This window comes from Caretta caretta, chromosome 2, assembly GCF_965140235.1.
Source record: "Caretta caretta isolate rCarCar2 chromosome 2, rCarCar1.hap1, whole genome shotgun sequence".
NCBI lineage: Eukaryota > Metazoa > Chordata > Testudines > Cheloniidae > Caretta > Caretta caretta.
This window is the reverse complement of record NC_134207.1, coordinates 115095304-115109390: the sequence shown is the minus strand read 5'-3', so window position 1 is coordinate 115109390 and position 14087 is coordinate 115095304. Positions and strand designations below refer to the sequence as shown.

At 40.9% G+C, this 14087-nt stretch overlaps 1 protein-coding gene across 1 annotated transcript in view; it reads left to right on the top strand.

Annotated features, from left to right (window-relative positions):
- The window catches only part of SYCP2L (synaptonemal complex protein 2 like), a 54012-nt gene extending 49379 nt beyond the window's left edge, over positions 1 to 4633 (top strand). The window contains exons 32-35 of the mRNA XM_075124736.1: positions 1435 to 1534; positions 1626 to 1684; positions 2591 to 2660; positions 4297 to 4633. Of these exons, the coding sequence (XP_074980837.1) occupies positions 1435 to 1534; positions 1626 to 1684; positions 2591 to 2660; positions 4297 to 4359 (292 nt within the window). The 3' untranslated portion in view covers positions 4360 to 4633. The remainder of the gene's footprint in view (positions 1 to 1434; positions 1535 to 1625; positions 1685 to 2590; positions 2661 to 4296) is intronic.
- Positions 4634 to 14087: the final 9454 nt, after the last annotated feature.

The following is a 14087-nucleotide window of genomic DNA, read 5'->3' as shown; positions in this document are numbered from 1 at the left end:
CAGTGTGAAATAGTTCCAAATTCATGGCAAGTATTACACCTTTAACTTACAAACTACACAGGATACAAGTACCTGCCATTGTATCCCTGCTGTATAAAATATATAGCTCGCATGGTACCAAGCGCCTGTCTTGATGAAAGTAAATGCAGAAGCGAAAAATAAAAATCTGTTCATTTCTCTCGCCGAAGCTTAGCGTGGGTTTACAGTAGAAAGCTGCTGCTGTGCCTTTGTACGCAGATTTTTCTAGAACTGGTCAGAAATGGAAACTGCCATTTAACAGGAAAAAAAACCAAAACTTTTGCTCTCTTTCTAATTAGGAAGTGTTGTCAGTTTTCAGATTTGAAAACCCAGCTCCTAGGTTACTTTCTCCCTGTCACTTTCAAATTCAGTAGAATATTTTTAATTGGGGGAAAACTTGGTGGATGGCCTTGTGTCCCCATTAACAGACATGCTTGATCAGCAACAGGCTCCATTTTTCAGAGTAAAAGCCATGTTAGTCTGTATTCGCAAAAAGAAAAGGGGTACTTGTGGCACCTTAGAGACTAACCAATTTATTTGAGCATAAGCTTTCGTGAGCTACAGCTCACGAAAGCTTATGCTCAAATAAATTGGTTAGTCTCTAAGGTGCCACAAGTACCCCTTTTCTTTTTAGGCTCCATTTTAACAGCGATATCCCTGGATAAGCCCATGGGATTAATATACTCTTCAGAGGAGCGGGGCCGATGAAGTTGTTGTCCTGTGGTGCCAAAACCCACTGTAAAATGTGCTTAAAGCATGTGTTTGCACCTTTGGCCCACTGATTTAGAGGTGCCCAGGAGCAGCAGGAGTCAGTGCTTTTATAATTGCTCGCTATGAGCTGGACAGAGATGTTTGTCCAGTGCAGGCCACTGAAAAGCTGCCATCTAGTATAACACCTATGGTACGTACTGTTCAGGCACCTATCTAAAAGCCGTACCCTAGGAAGGTAAAGCCTTTACATTCTATAACCAATCCCCTGAATCCTCTAATCCCCATGTGCAAATTATTCTTGCTTGCTCATGTGTATATGGCTGTGGTATCTTGGCAATGTACGTCCCTGGGGATAGTTCTGACTTGAGAAATGTACCTGCTTTTGCCTTATTTCCAAGAATTTCCTTATGTTTACCTTTGCAATATGTTGCTCTTGCACTCATCTGAAGATGTATACTCAGGTTTTTTGGCATAGTATTTCCTGTGCTAGCTATATTGTAACAAATGGTTTACGTTCTGCTAAATAGATATTTTTTAAAAAATCAGCTGATGGTGTGTTGGAAAGAAAACACCTGCTTTTGTTTGTTTTCCTTACAAATCTGCAGAGCTGTGGCCTACATAATTCATAAACCAAATTGCAGCAGTCATCTGCTGTCTTGTAATGCTGCATTTTAAAGATGTTGAACTTCTATTTATTGCCTGCAGACTGAATAAATTGGAGAACTTCCACAAGGTTGTTGTCCAAGAACTTGCCAATCTTGAGAAGGATACTCAAATTTTATCCATCCTTGAGAAGGACACAGTGGTGTGTATGTCTTTTTTTGTTTTTTGACCCATACATGGATTGAATGTCCAGTTCCAAAATAACACGTGTACTCTTTGGGAAACTCTTGTAGGACTTTTGGAATAAACAGTCCATCAAACTGAGCTCTTTCTGTAATCATCAAAGGCAAAGGTATTTATCTTCCAGCTGTCTCTTAAATATGTCATTTTAGAGATAGGAAATATCTTTGCTCAGTCTTAGTTATTTAGTTAAATGGTCAGTTCTGATGCTGGTCATTACTTCTGTGACTTTATTTTAGAGAGACAAGGTAGGCGAGATAATATCTTTTATTGGACCAACTTCTGTTGGTGAGAGAAACAAGCTTTTATTCTGTTTTAATCAGTGCTGCTTGGAAACCTGTAACTAGTAATTATGGACCAGAGCAGCAAAATTTGGATTTAAATAGTCCCATAGTTTTCAGGTGCTTGGATCTGAGGTTTTGGTACAGGACCACCTTTATGTTGCTCACATGTGCTTGAAGTAGATTAGCAGGTTTCATAAACCCTAACGTGGCTGTGGTTCTTTGCAGGTTTCCCTGGAGTTTTGGTTTTGCATAAACCCAAAATGCAAATGGAAACCCTTGACTCCCCCAAATTGGTCCTTACAGCTCCTTACCACCTTAAAATAGCTTGTCAAGGTCAACATCCCTGCTCCAGTATCTTCTGTTATGGAGCAGCTGGTCTCTGACTGGGATCTTTGAGGAAGTGCTAGATGGCTGGTCCTGATCTTCTGTATTTGAGAGCATGCCTGATCTGCATTTGCCCCCACGTTTCTGAAGTGGTTTTCTTGAGGAGGCTGGAGGCTCTCGCTATTCAGTCTGGGTAACTGGACAAAATAAAAGCATGTTCGCTCTGTGGCTAACAGTGGGAGCCGGGTGCACTTGATACAGAAGTCCAAGGGTTTTTCTTATGCTAGCTATTGTGCTGGCTGCTGAGCTGCAGTTAGGGGAACCCCAGGGATTTAGTTATGAAACAGTAAGCGTGGGCACACTGAAAGGAGGCCATCCAATGAGATTCTCCACCTTTATTTTTCTTCCAGGATTCAGACTATGGATTCAGTATTGGAAGAAACTGTGAGGAGTTTTAAAGATACAATACAAAATACAACGGTAGGTGCTGTACACCAGCAGCTTTGTATCTGGATTCTGAGCTGAGGAGCAGTTGATCAGCAAATGAAGTACGAATCTATTTGCTGAGGAATTGTTAATGAGAAACTTTTTTCCATTAAGTAGATAAGGCAAGAATATCCCATCTAGGATGTTTCATCATCTGGTTCAGCATGCTTCGTGATGGTTGTCTGGGAAACTCTGTGCATATAAGCCCAGTTCATCATTCCGCAACCTCTAAAACAGCTCCTTACAAAATCTGTTGAACTTGATGCATGTTGATCATAAAACTTTGGCTTGTTCTGAAACAAACTCTAGGTCAACCAACAGCACTGAGATTAGATTTTCCTAATTCATGTTTTTTGTCCCTTTTCTTGCCAAAAAGTCACTTTGGTGTTTCTTCTTATGAACAGTGAAATCAGCATTTTCTGAAACCAATTAAAAATAGTACAAAACTGCAGAATTGGTAAAGTGCCATTTTTAACCTTTTGCCCGATCCTTCTCCTCTTGCATTCACACCATGAAAGGGCCAGGCACAGTCATACCTCCTTCTAGTGCCCCCATAGGTCTCTACCATCACCCATGGGGAACAAGGAGAGACTTTCCTCCGGGGACTATTACTTATGGCTAAGATTTAATAAATGACATAATAGAGCCATTAATCTTCTAAAGTGCTAGAATAATACTTCTCCTGTGGTCACTTCATTATTTAAAGAGCATAACTCTAGAAGGTCACTTGAATTTTCTCTTACTTCCTGTTTCCTTTATATTTTTTAAAGCAAAATCCAAACCCTAATTTTAAAAAGTGAAAAATCTCTAAAATAAATATTGATTCCTTTTACAGTAGGAGATGATAAAACTCATGCTGAATTATGACTCTACCAAGGATCTAAGCTACATATTTCGCATAAGCCATTGAGCTGGTGCTAGATTCCAGCAGGAGAATGTTTAGCAGCTGAACTAAACATTCAAAATGTTCTAGATGAATTACCAAGGTTCTATCAAGCTCAACCCCTCCTCGGCACTCCCAACACACACACTAGTGCCACTGTTCATTTCTTATATGTAGACCTGTTTAATGTCTCTGGCATAGCTTTAGAAGCTTGTGACCACTGCCTTAGTATTCCTGTGACGGTGGGATCTTCTGGTTTTTGTGATTTGTGCATAATGCAGTTGGTGTGCATGGTGCTTTAGGAGCTCAAGAAAGCCAGTTCCCCATGCCAAGGAAGGTAAACTATATGCTAGTGATGATAATTATACGAGCTAAAATGATGTTAATATGGCACTTCAAAGAAAATCTTCTTTCACTTAGATGTCAGATCCTGAATTCAGGTTTCTGTTTCCCATGAAATTGGTGGCTTTGCGAGCACTTGCCAGTGGAGAGAGTGCAGCCCTTTGCTCTGTTGTGGGCAGCACTTTTGAAAATGAAATGCAGCACGCTGAAACCTGGAGTTGTCACATTACAGAAGATGCTCAGTACCTTGTAGTATTATGCCCTTAACTGAACAACTGGCAATTAAAAATAAACCGTTTAAAAAATTTATTTCTAAATTTCAATTAATTCCAGATTACATTTGAAAATCTTTATATTAATATGCTCATATTTTTTTCTAAAATACTCTTCTTTTTCTCCCTGCAGTATGAACATCCACAGGAGAAGGTGGAAGAAAATAGTAAGGTGTTCGTTGTTGCTTCTGATTAACAAAACACTATATTGTACTGTAAAACAGTTTTTGAGGACATCACACACCTTACGTTGTTTCTATAGAAGAACTCTGAGTCTTGTGGAGAATATGGAGGTTGTATTTTCCTCAATCTCTCCCCTCTCAAAATAATTACAATGCTATTTTTGACTTTGTTTTATTACTCAGGTGTCTCCTTCCATTGTCCATAAGGAGTGGTACCCTTGGGTTCCTTGCAGTGCTACCTTTTAGGTCCAACTTAAATTTGAGTTTCAAGGATGAACAGAAATCCAAATAAACATCATGCTTTATATCACAAATTGATGTAAAATGGATTGCATTACACGTTTTGTTAATACCTTTACAAATAAACTCCTTTAGTCATTATAGGCTGTTCATTTAATGATTTAAGCAAAATGTTGCTCATTTGTGACAATTAAATTCCCCTTCATTTCTTTGTGTTATAAAGAGGAGAAAATCATTTTCTCTAAATGGGGAAAATATCAATTTTGCCATCTCTTTAACCCTTTAGTAACTTAAGAAAAGCCTGTTTTTTGTTTTGGTTAGCTGGGATGTATTTCCAGGGCCCAATGGGTGAGCTAGGGTGCACCTCTGACTCTGTTCATAGAATCATAGAATATCAGGGTTGGAAGGGACCTCAGGAGGTCATCTAGTCCAACCCCTACTCAAAGCAGGACCAATCCCCAACTAAATCATCCCAGCCAGGGCTTTGTCAAGCCTGTTGCTCACTTCCCTCCTCTGTGCACCTGATGTCAAGAGTGTTGCCACAATAGACTTTGAAATCTAAGCTCCAGCACCCCCCACACCATCCCAGCTGGCAGATATCAAAGTCCACAAGGATGCCTCTCTTGGATCTAGAAGATTCCATGCTCTTCACTGGGCTCCAACCCCAGAGTCCCACCTTTGAAACCATTATCTTTCAGTTAGCGCCTTCTACTTTGAAGCTGGCTGGCACTGGAGAGACTCATGTCTATGGCCTGTGGGAGCCCAAAACGCAGGGAAGAGAGAATGTTGGCTCTCCGGAAATGTTTCCTGAGGTTGGACAGAGACTAAGCAAAGTTGAGTTAATGAAGACTCCTACTTAAATGGAGTTCAGTAAATCATGTTTGCCCTGTACAGACAAGCTGCATTTAATGGTATAGCAGAAAGTAGAGCAATACCATGTGCCAGTATATCTTCAAGGACTTTACCAGAAACTGAAAACTTGGTAAATTTGCAAGTTGCTATGTCTGTCTACATCCTTTCAAAGTCCAGCAGCACTGAGACAGCCATTGAGGACAAGGATGACCTGGTCCCCCCACGACCTTCTCCCCACCAGGACAGGCACTGAAGGGTGGAGGAAGGGGTCTGTTGTGATATTTGGGCCTACACATTTACCATAATTGTGAGCTCAACTGTGAAAAGTGAGTGAAAATTAATAAAATGTTACAATAACCTATAACAAGAACTGTTGATGGGAAAAGGAACAAAAGAGAGACTGACTAAATTAGTCCAAACTAAAAGCCCTGCTGATGTAACTTAAGGTCTGTGTTAAGATCATGCCTGGTAAATAAGAGAAGTGTAGGACTAGAAATCAATGAACCAAAATTGGCATGTCTGAAATTAGGCCTAACTGGTGGATGAATTAATGAGGGGATGCACTATTCCCCTCACCACTCCTTTTTTTGAGATCCTCAAAAAGAGACCCTGGGGTGGGGGGCAGAGAAGCTGGCTACCACCATGCTGGCTGACTTCAAGGAGGGGCTGTGAATGCTGGCTGAGTGAAAGATGAAAGAAGGGGAAGGCATGAGCTTCCATCATGACTGCCACCCCTGCCATCTCCTGAGACTTTCTTCTTCCTACTCGTGAGTGATGTCCTGTCCCGACCAAACCAGAGGGAGCCAGATGGCAGCACCACCTCTACTGGCTTTAGCTAAATCCAGAACACAACTTGGGATGTGCGACTCTCTCTTCTTCTTCCCCTGCCCAGGTGTGTGTGTGTGTGTTTTTCCCATCCCTGCCGTATTTTTTTCTTTCCTATCTCTCTCCTTTTGCTTTCTGTCTAATAGTAGTCTTGCTTAGCTGGCCAAGACTGCGTAGTTTGCATCACTGCTGTAAACAGTGACCAAAATGGCAGCTAAATGTAATTCCCTAAACAGCCCAATGCTGTTACAAGTTTGCCAGTCTCAGAATAGGAGAGAAGACAGTGTGCTGTTCCTGTGGTTTTTTTGTTTTTCCAAGCAGCGAATTTGCAAATGACAGTCAAAGAGACAGAAGCTGCAGAGACAGACCAGAGACAGAAGCTGCATTTTCTGTCTTTGTTGTTCTTTTCTTTCCCCTTTTGTGTGTGTTTGTCTTGTTTTGTCTGCTAGAAGGGACTGGCCTCTTACAACAACAGCCCATCTCTGCTATATTCTTCCTCAAAAGGACAGTTATTACCATCTTGAATGCCATTTAAGAGACTGTCAGGCAATGGGGACAGGGGCGAGAAGGAAGGGCTCTTTTTAAAAAACCTCTGTCCAGCAAAAGGGAAAGGGAACAAGGGTTGAGCAAACAAAAGCCTTATTCAATACTTTACATTTCAAATGCTTGAACTGATTTTCCTTCTTTATCTTTAATACAAGGTTTACAAGATTTTTTTTTAATGGTGTAATTGCCATGGTAGTAAGCAGGCTGAGGTCTCTCTCTACAAAACCCTGAACCTTCTTTTCAACTGTTTTAATGTTGGACAGTGACTAGGTCGCATTAACACCTTTCAATCTTATCCCATCCAAATTAATACAACATATTCTGTTGGAATGTTTCTGCTTCCGTTCCCCTAGAGACTTTAAGAAATTTGGGAGTGGCCCTCAGTGGGATACCAAGTTATCCTCTGGCTTTACTGACAGCAGCTAGTGTGAGGGTTTCAGCTGGCATAGAGACAAAGCGGGAGGTTGATATTAAGAAAATTGCCTCCAATCTATCTTAATATTTTGTGTTTCACTAACAAGAGAGCTAGACCTGCAATGGTCTTGTGTGTTTATACAGCTTAAGTTTTCACAACTTCTGCCAAATGACTGCACGCACATTAAGTTCAGCACTTTTAATTTTCAAAATGACTGCACATTGAATATCTCTTGAGCAGTTTCAATGAGACATTTTGAATATGCACCCAATGCCGTGGAATTTGGCTTGTCATGTGCAGCTCAATACAAGCACCTATTTAAAATAATCGCCTTGTTCTTATGTATAGAAAGCTCTTCAGTTGAGTTTGTCAATATTTTCATTCTAAATGGAGTAATATTCTCATGAATCACTACGATTTAAACTTTGAAACTAAAAAAATGTATTTGCATCAGATCACCTTCAAATGTATCTTCACAAAAACATTAAATGAGCTTGATTTGGGGCCTAAATAGTAATAAAACTGCTAGAATTTTATATGAATTGAACAATTCTCATGGCTAGTTTTCATGTTTAATTTAATTAGTGCTGATTTATAAATGATTTATATGAAGTTCAAAGCTTTATAAAACAGATCCTGGCTAACTGTGAGCGTTAGAATCAAGGGAATATTTCACTGTAAATTACATAAAAAGTTCATAACAAACTACTTTTGGTATGACTCAAATCTGTCAGTGTCTAATTTCATCATAGTTTGCCTCTTTGGAGATCATGCTATTCCTGCCTATGAAGATCATGTAACATAGCGTCAAAGAGCAGGGCAGTGTGTAGTCTGTGTCTCTTTGCACATGATCATTTGCTGAAGATCATGCCTACATTTTTATAGCTTTAGCTGATGCTCTGGAAGCATGATTTCTGTTCCAGCAGGAAGGGGGGTGGAGGGGAAGAGGAAGCAGCTACAGATAAGCACTGTACTTGCTGTTACGGAAAAGGTTGATTGGAAAAATTAAAACCAAAAATGCCCCTTTCCCACCTGGGGGAATGTCAGTGCAGCTTTGTAAGTTCTGGTATTGTATTTTCTGGCAGACACACAGTGCCCAATATATTGTGTGGTAACACTTCTGTTTGCGCATAAATGCTGTGATATCTCTTTTAGAATCGTTATCCAATGGTCCAATTTCTTATGTATAATAGAACAATTTGGAGATGGGTTTAATCAAACAGAGCAGACCTCTGAGAATAGATAAGATGTTGGTAACGAGCTTTTGTTTGCCAGAAGGATGGAGTAGATTGTTGATCATTTGTACCATCAAGTGCTTGACCACGCTCTCTAGTTTATTATGGAATATACTGGATACGAAATAATCAGTGTCAGTCAGGTTTATTTCTATAGCCCAGTAATAATATGGTGCAGGAAAATGGTTTTATGTGATACCAGTCTCTGGGAAGCTGTCTCATGAAGCGATGTTGCATTCACCTTACACAGAAGTTGCACTTCCAAAGTTACACCTCACAAGTAAAAGGTACCGTGCACATCTGCTGAAGCTAGGTTCAACGAATCGGCTCTCTATCTTGTTTTTCTGGTACGATGGGGTACCCCTTACCTCTTTGTTCTGAACACAGGCATTTCAGGTGCCAAAGGATATGAAGACCCCTCCTAGGTTTGTTCTAGGGTAGAACAATCATATGCCTTGTCCTCTTTCTTTGGGACATTCCAGTACAGGCCTGTAAGGGTAGCTCTTTTTGTTGCTATGATAAAACATTGATCTATCCTGATCTTGACAGATTCCCTATTTCCTTAAGCCAAAATTTACTTCAGTGAGTGCAAGGGATTATGGGATACTTAGCATAAGTGAGCAGGGTTATATAAAAATCAAAGGCCAATTTAGGCTATATAACTGCTATAATTGTGCTTAATGCTACTTATGCTTAAAAAATGCTAATATATATAGTGTGAATAATATTCTATATATTATATGTATCTATGCTAGCCTGAATATATTCGTCGTCAAGATGTAACTTGCATTTTCCATAACTTTTCATGTGATCTATATTTTTAAATGTCTGGTACTAAAAATAATCCTGGTCAAGAGGTGAACTTTATTTAAGGAACCAGCATTTGTGTGATTCAGTGAGGAGAAGAGCACTTCTGCTAGTATCTAGGCATAGTTGAACTTCATGTAGTCTGAGGGGTTGTTGCCCTGACAAAACTGAGCATGGGAACTTGATTCTTTCTGTGTGTTTGCACAGACCTGACTGCCTGAGCATCACATTTAAAAAAAAAAATAGATGCGTTCGTTTTTAAAGGAAAGTACAACTAGAGGGGAAGAAATCCTTCATGTGACTGAAGGAGCAAAAAGAGCAGTAAATGCAACTGCGTGCAATGAAATATGTACATTCTGATGTGAACAGAGTTGCTCTAGAACCGTGTAACCCACTTAAAAAGATCCCTTTCCCTTGAATCATCGTTTGATATTTCTGTTGCCCGTTTACATGGAATATGGGGGATGATAATGATGGTAGTGGCAAAATTGAGGGAATAGAATATGGTGACTATAAACCACTATGAACTATATCTTTTGTCCTAAGAAAAGTAATCCGGTGGTGTTCAGTCTTTAATCTGCTGCTCACGGGCGCATTGGGACCTCTCCTATTGGAACTTGAACTAGGCTGTCTTCCACCCCACCCCCAAAACAATCATTACCACGTTGCAATCGTACAGTGCTGAGACCACTAGCTGCAATATGTGCGCCTACGAAACCCTGCAAAGCTGATCTTAAAGAAGGACGACGATCCCCTGAGCAGTCTGATTTTTTTTGTGTGTTTTGTTTTCTATAGGACCCTAATAAGTGGAGGACCCTCTTCTCTCTCCTTTCTCCCTTAGCCTATCCTCACAGACTTGGCATGCAGAAGGTGAATGTGGCCTCTGGTTTGTAGTTAAATGTTAAGGAGAATTAATATTTAGAATAGAGTATCTTCAGAAATGAATGTTTTTAATTTCCCTGAAGGCTGGTAACATGTGAAAGTGATGTTATACGGGGTTTGCCTATCCACTATTTTCTCTGTCATGTCCTTTCCTTCTCTTGCTCTGCTATGCCCCCCCATGGAGAGGTTTATGCACTTCAGTGAAAGATAGGAGAGGCACTTGCATACCTGCCTCTGTTTTAGTTTTGAATCTGAAGTTGTTGATTATATTTGATCTGGTTTCCTTACCAGACACCTACTGGTGGAATTCCTGGGGTGGGGGAGGAAGAATGGGAAATCAAAGCAGGAATCAAAGGATCAGCCAACAGACAAGGACCAATTTAAATAAAAAAACTAACTAAACATTTGTAAAAACTTGTCCTCTAAACAATGCCTGTAATCAGGGAGTGTTTGGGGAATTCAAAGTTCCTGTGAGACTGAAAGTGCCTGCAGAGCTACAGTACAGTACAATGTAAACTCAGATGTTAATGAATTGTGTAGGCAGGAGGACAAGACTATCTTATAAATATTATAAATGACACTGCACCCTTTTTGGTTCAATGACTTTTTTTGATTGGGACTGTATCTGAGGCTAGAAAATGCAAACTGACCCATTCCCAAAAGTTATAGAAACCATCCTCTGATTAAAAACTTGCCTCTTAAAGGAGGATTTAGTCTTTTCAAATACACACCTAGAAATACCAAAAGCCAGGAGTGATAAAGTTAAGACTGTGGTTCCATCCTCCTCATGTGTCTGTTTCTGGTATTAGAGGATTCTCCTTCAAACCACAGCTTTCAGCCTGCTAGGGTTCTAGTGGGTAATGCTGCCTGTCAAGAGGCAGCAACAGAAATATTTGATGTGTTGCATGAATTATTTCACAGTAGATATAGCAGGGATAGCTTAAAATAACCTCATCTATGTTTATCAGATCATATGTCCACCTTCAGAGATTGTGTTCGTTTAAAGGAGCTTCAGCAGAGTTATAGCAAGCATTGTTTGTGTTCAGTTTAGTTGTGTCTTGTATTGGTGGATGAGGGTAACTTTTTTTTAAAATTTCAAGTTCCTTTACAGATGGATACATTTGGCCATTTTCCTCTGGGAGCTTAGAAGAAAAGCTGGGCCAGCCAAACTTGAGGCTTTTTTTTTTTTTCCCCCAGCAATAGCTTTGTTGTTGTGTAAATTCTCCCAAGACCTTTCAAGTGTGCGAAGAGTTACACTAGAGATTAAAAATATAAGTGAATGCACACCAGGTTTGCTTGGCTTGTTTGATATGTTAGTGGATTGGAGTAATTTAACTAATTTTTGGCAATGTGTATCATAGCAGGTAACCACAAATGCAGGGGGAAATGATTGTAGTAAATGAATGGCATAGATTACAAAAGACTTATGAAGTGAGTTGAAAGACTGTCCCACTGTGGTACTTATTCCTAACTGCAATCCACTGAGGTATGCTATGGCAGCTGTTTATCTAACCAGGACACTTGTCTACTCCTGAGGCTCATTCAGTCTGACAATAAAAAAGAAAAAGCAGTTTCTTAGACCCAAATCCTCTGTAGGAGGGCAGGGCCTCAGACATAGTGGGATCATGGCAGCTCCGTTGTAGAGGGAAGGCTGGATGGGAAGAGCTCATGCAGGTGGTTGGCATCCCCTGCACACCATGGGAGCTCCCAGCAAGGAAGCCCATTGTTGGATCTAGAGTTGTCCCTCCATGAGTGGGAAAGAGAGAGAGGCTGTAGAGCCTTTAGGCTAGGTTAGTGACAAGAAACAACACTGTTACTGCTCTGTAGTGTGTTTGGGGGTGAGGGGAAGATCTCCTTCCTTTGTTCCCATGGAGCTGACGAATGCACTGCCAAATTAAATGGGTCTGGGGTCTCTTTGCTCTTGTCAGACTTCACATTCAGCTGGTCTGAGGTGGAGAATTTACTTAATTGCATATGAATTTACCATAATGGGGGTGGGGGATGGGAAGGATGTTCAGAGACTGACAAGCTTTGAGCAGATGACAATGTTGCAATATATCACCGCTTTGTGTGAAAATGGCATTGTGTGTCCCATACCGTACTAATGGAGACATGTTCCATTTTTATTGGTAAAGCCATTTTATGGTTGCTGGCAGGGGCAGTCTGCCAAACTGAATCCTCTTTGTAACCAGTGGTGGTCATGGCACTGATTTGTTTAGCTCTTTCCAGGAACACTATTGAAGTATTTCTTTCATGACCCGGTCGTCGGGGCTCTTCCTGCTTCCCATAATAATTCAGAGTCTTAGGGTAGCATTCAGAGCTGCTGTAATTAAGCTTGAGAGCACTCTCAGACTGGGTTTAATCCTAATGGGTGTTCAGCATCAATAACTGCCATGGCCTTTGAAAACTGTAACTACTCAGCATCTCTGAGCATTAGCGCCCTCTTTTTGAGTGCTCACAACTTTGACAGTTTTCCTTTGTGGCTGAAACTTCCCATGCATGACTTCATTTCAGCCACTAAATTAGAGTAGAATGAAACCGTTTGAAATGGGTGTTCAAGCCTATGTACCCTTTACCCTTCCCTAAGGAAAACCGTGATTATTGAGAGAACTGTTATTGGGTACACAAAATCCAGCTGCTTGTGTCGTAGGTGGGGGGGGGGGGTGGTTGGAGTTCCAGAAACTTCTGGCTGTTGGTTGGTTTGTTTTGTTTGTAAGTTAAAATTGCCTCGGCCTTAAATCGGGTAGGTAAATCTTCAAATAATGGAACTGTGGGCACAACTAATTACAAATGCAATAAAGGAAGCTGGATTGAGGCCCATCTCTGTCCAGCTCTCTCCAAATGAATGCACAAACTAGCATAACTCCCCTTTACCAGAGTATGAATTCAGGGGGAGGATCAAGTTCTGTGAATCCTATTAACCGTAAGAGAAACTGTAAAGCTATATCACCATGCTGCAAAGTTATTCCACAGCACCCTCAAATTCTAGTGCCTGGCAAAATATGCTTGTGAGCTCTGTTATTTAAATGGGCAAGGAAGATTGTAGTTAGGATAGAACTTGATTCAGAATACATTTCTCCCCCCCCCCCGCCCCCCCAAAAAAAGCTACAATCCTTCAAATAGGTGCTAGAATAAGCTTGAACAATATGAACTAGATTGTGGTGGTTCACCTTCTCCCTCCTGTGCAATACATAATGTAATTCTCACTGAGACCATCTCAAGGCTGTTCATTTTTTGTGTGTGTCATGTCATCTGGGTCAGATAGGTCCCACTATCTCCAACTTGAGAGAATGCAAGGTGGGGAATCTATAAAGCAGGGAGACAGGTTAGGGAATGTGAGACAGCAGGGAATCGAATGGAAACAATTCTGGAAGCAGTCCAGTTTGGGTGTAAGTTCAGCCTAAGAAAAGGGAAAACTCCAGGACAGGGCTGCTGGGGCAATTTTTATAGTGGGAGTGCTGAGAGCCATTGAACCAAACTGCAAACCTTGTATATAATGGAAACCATTTCAAACCAAGGGGTTCAGCATCACCCCTACTTCCAGCACTTATGCCCCAGCAAAGGCTTAACTCAGAATGCAGGGTGTTGAGATGCACTCTCCCTCTGTTTGGACACTCGCGTGCGTGTGCTTAGTTTGAATGCTAATTCATGTGTGCAGAGTGGGGTTGGAAACTCCACCCATTCACAGTTTCAATGGTAGCTTCCCCTGAAAAATTGACATCAAGGGGAAGCATAGCCAGCAATTGCCCTAAAACCTTTGCTCAGTGAAACTTGCTTGAGGGCAGGGGCTACCTGAAGCTGTGGAGGGTTTTTTCAGACCATCTACACCCAGGTGAATGTCCGTCAAATGGTTCTCTCTGTCCAAGTTCCAGGAAAAGATTGCCTCAGATAGTCTGACCCCCCCCCAAGCTATTTATGCCTCAAATAACAAAGAAAAGAC